This window comes from Phytophthora parasitica (genome assembly GCF_000247585.1).
Source record: "Phytophthora parasitica INRA-310 unplaced genomic scaffold supercont2.81, whole genome shotgun sequence".
Taxonomy (NCBI): Eukaryota; Oomycota; class Peronosporomycetes; order Peronosporales; family Peronosporaceae; genus Phytophthora; species Phytophthora nicotianae.
The window spans coordinates 28,157-29,732 of NW_008649067.1; the positions used below are offsets into that span (position 1 = coordinate 28,157).

Sequence of the window (1,576 nt, forward strand, 5' to 3'; positions counted from 1 at the left end):
TCTGTCTCCCACTTACGACCATTTGTGCCCATCTGTCCCCATCTAGCAAAAGAGCCAGTTAGGTAATATTTTGATGTGTCACGCTTGTATACGCGTTTGATGCGTTTAACCGGACGCGCTGTTGTCTGTCGCGCACTCAGTGCTGCTGATCATTGGGGACAAAGTCTCATGTTGGAATGACAGCAAGTTACAACATTTTCATTCGCACTTCACAACTAGCTTTGCTCAAAAATTCAATGTATTTAAATGCACAAGCTAAGGTATCTGTAGCGCAGATACTGTGGCGTCTTCTTGTCAATCAGCCCCGGCGAAGGTGCGCCTGCAAACACCTCACAGGCCACTAAACACGTATCCTCGACAACTTGAACGAACCTCATTAGATAGTAGGTGCAGCTCCTTCAGTTTTGAGCTCATGCTCCCCGCCTAGCGCAAAACATCTACCGTCTCCACCCTGGAAGGCGCAAGCGCTGTACAAACTGACGAGTACTGCTCGTAGTTGGAAAGGGTCAGCGGGTGGTTATGCTGCAGCTTCGCTGTAGTAACGCACAACGCGAACACAGGGTCGTGTGTGCTGCCGTTGACGACGCGGACACAAGCGTTAATCTGAGGAAGAACACATATATTGTCATTAACAAAGCTCATCCGAGCCCATCCAGCATCAAGCGTCCCCATCTGAGCCCAACTCGCCAATGTTTTGCCCATCTGGGCCCAAACGAAGAGAATACATACCTGTGCACAACACTCAGTCGATCGGACTTCCTGACGCGGTCGCTTGCCTTTGCCGCGCGTCTTGTAGCTGCCAGCGTGGGTGCATACAAGGGTCTTGTTGTACCAGATCCACTCCTCTGGGATCAGAGGAGCTGTGGCATTCTGCTTCTTGATCTTGCGGTTGCGCTCCTGGACCTTGTTGTTGGTACGGATGCGAAAGCTCTGACAGGTGCAGTTTGTTAGAAGACCGCAACAACCTCGCACAAACGCATAGCGTTGCGAACCTGGTACGTCTGCGCCATGTACGCATTAAGGTAGGCATGAAATGACTCCCACGAGTCAAACTGCGTCTGACCTAGTGCTGTCGCTGTTGTCGCTGGCGCTGTCATCATCAATCGGAGAAGCGTGCTGCCGGCGCTTCTGTGCGGAACGCGGTCGACGCTCCATTCTCGCCGCTTCGCAAATTTCTCGAATGAGGAGCCAGAAGCCACTCGTACCTGTATACCTGTATACACCCCCGTTCGGATAGAGTACATGCACAGGGACGGGCAAGGCATACAAGGATTAGGGGATAACAAAGAAAAGACCCGCTCTCAGATGGGCACAGAAGCCACTCTCTTTTTTTTAATTCGAACATCATTGTTCAGTCGAGAGCCTAGATTTATCTCCTCCCACTACAGTATAGCAATCGAATCTTTCCATTTGCTCTCAGTTCTAAATTGTTCATGAAAACAAGAAGAAGATGTACGCGAGCTGCTACCGTCGTTGGACAAAGTAGCAGACAGCGAATACAGGGTATGAAAGCGCCTCATAGGCTCAATAATTGACAACGGCATCATATACGGCGTCACGCGCGAGTGTCTCGTAT

General features: G+C 50.5%; 2 protein-coding genes across 3 annotated transcripts in view; one reads left to right on the forward strand and one right to left on the reverse strand.

The window, feature by feature from the left end:
* The window catches only part of PPTG_18146 (hypothetical protein), a gene marked incomplete at both ends in the record, with an annotated part of 4,126 nt that extends 4,060 nt beyond the window's left edge, over positions 1-66 (forward strand). Inside the window, one exon of the mRNA XM_008916258.1 lies at positions 47-66. Coding sequence (XP_008914506.1) covers positions 47-66 — 20 coding nt within the window. The remainder of the gene's footprint in view (positions 1-46) is intronic.
* Positions 67-220: 154 nt separating this feature from the next.
* PPTG_18147 lies at positions 221-1,174 on the reverse strand. 2 transcript variants are annotated; one of them, XM_008916260.1, is made up of 3 exons: positions 993-1,174; positions 730-930; positions 221-603 (listed from the first exon to the last, which is right to left on the reverse strand). In XM_008916260.1, exons 1-3 carry the CDS (start codon positions 1,098-1,100, stop codon positions 424-426), a joined length of 489 nt encoding a protein of 162 aa, XP_008914508.1. In that variant the 5' UTR covers positions 1,101-1,174; the 3' UTR covers positions 221-423. The 2 variants fall into 2 exon arrangements, with proteins under 2 accessions (XP_008914508.1, XP_008914507.1); XM_008916259.1 differs by having other exon boundaries at positions 221-930.
* Positions 1,175-1,576: the final 402 nt, after the last annotated feature.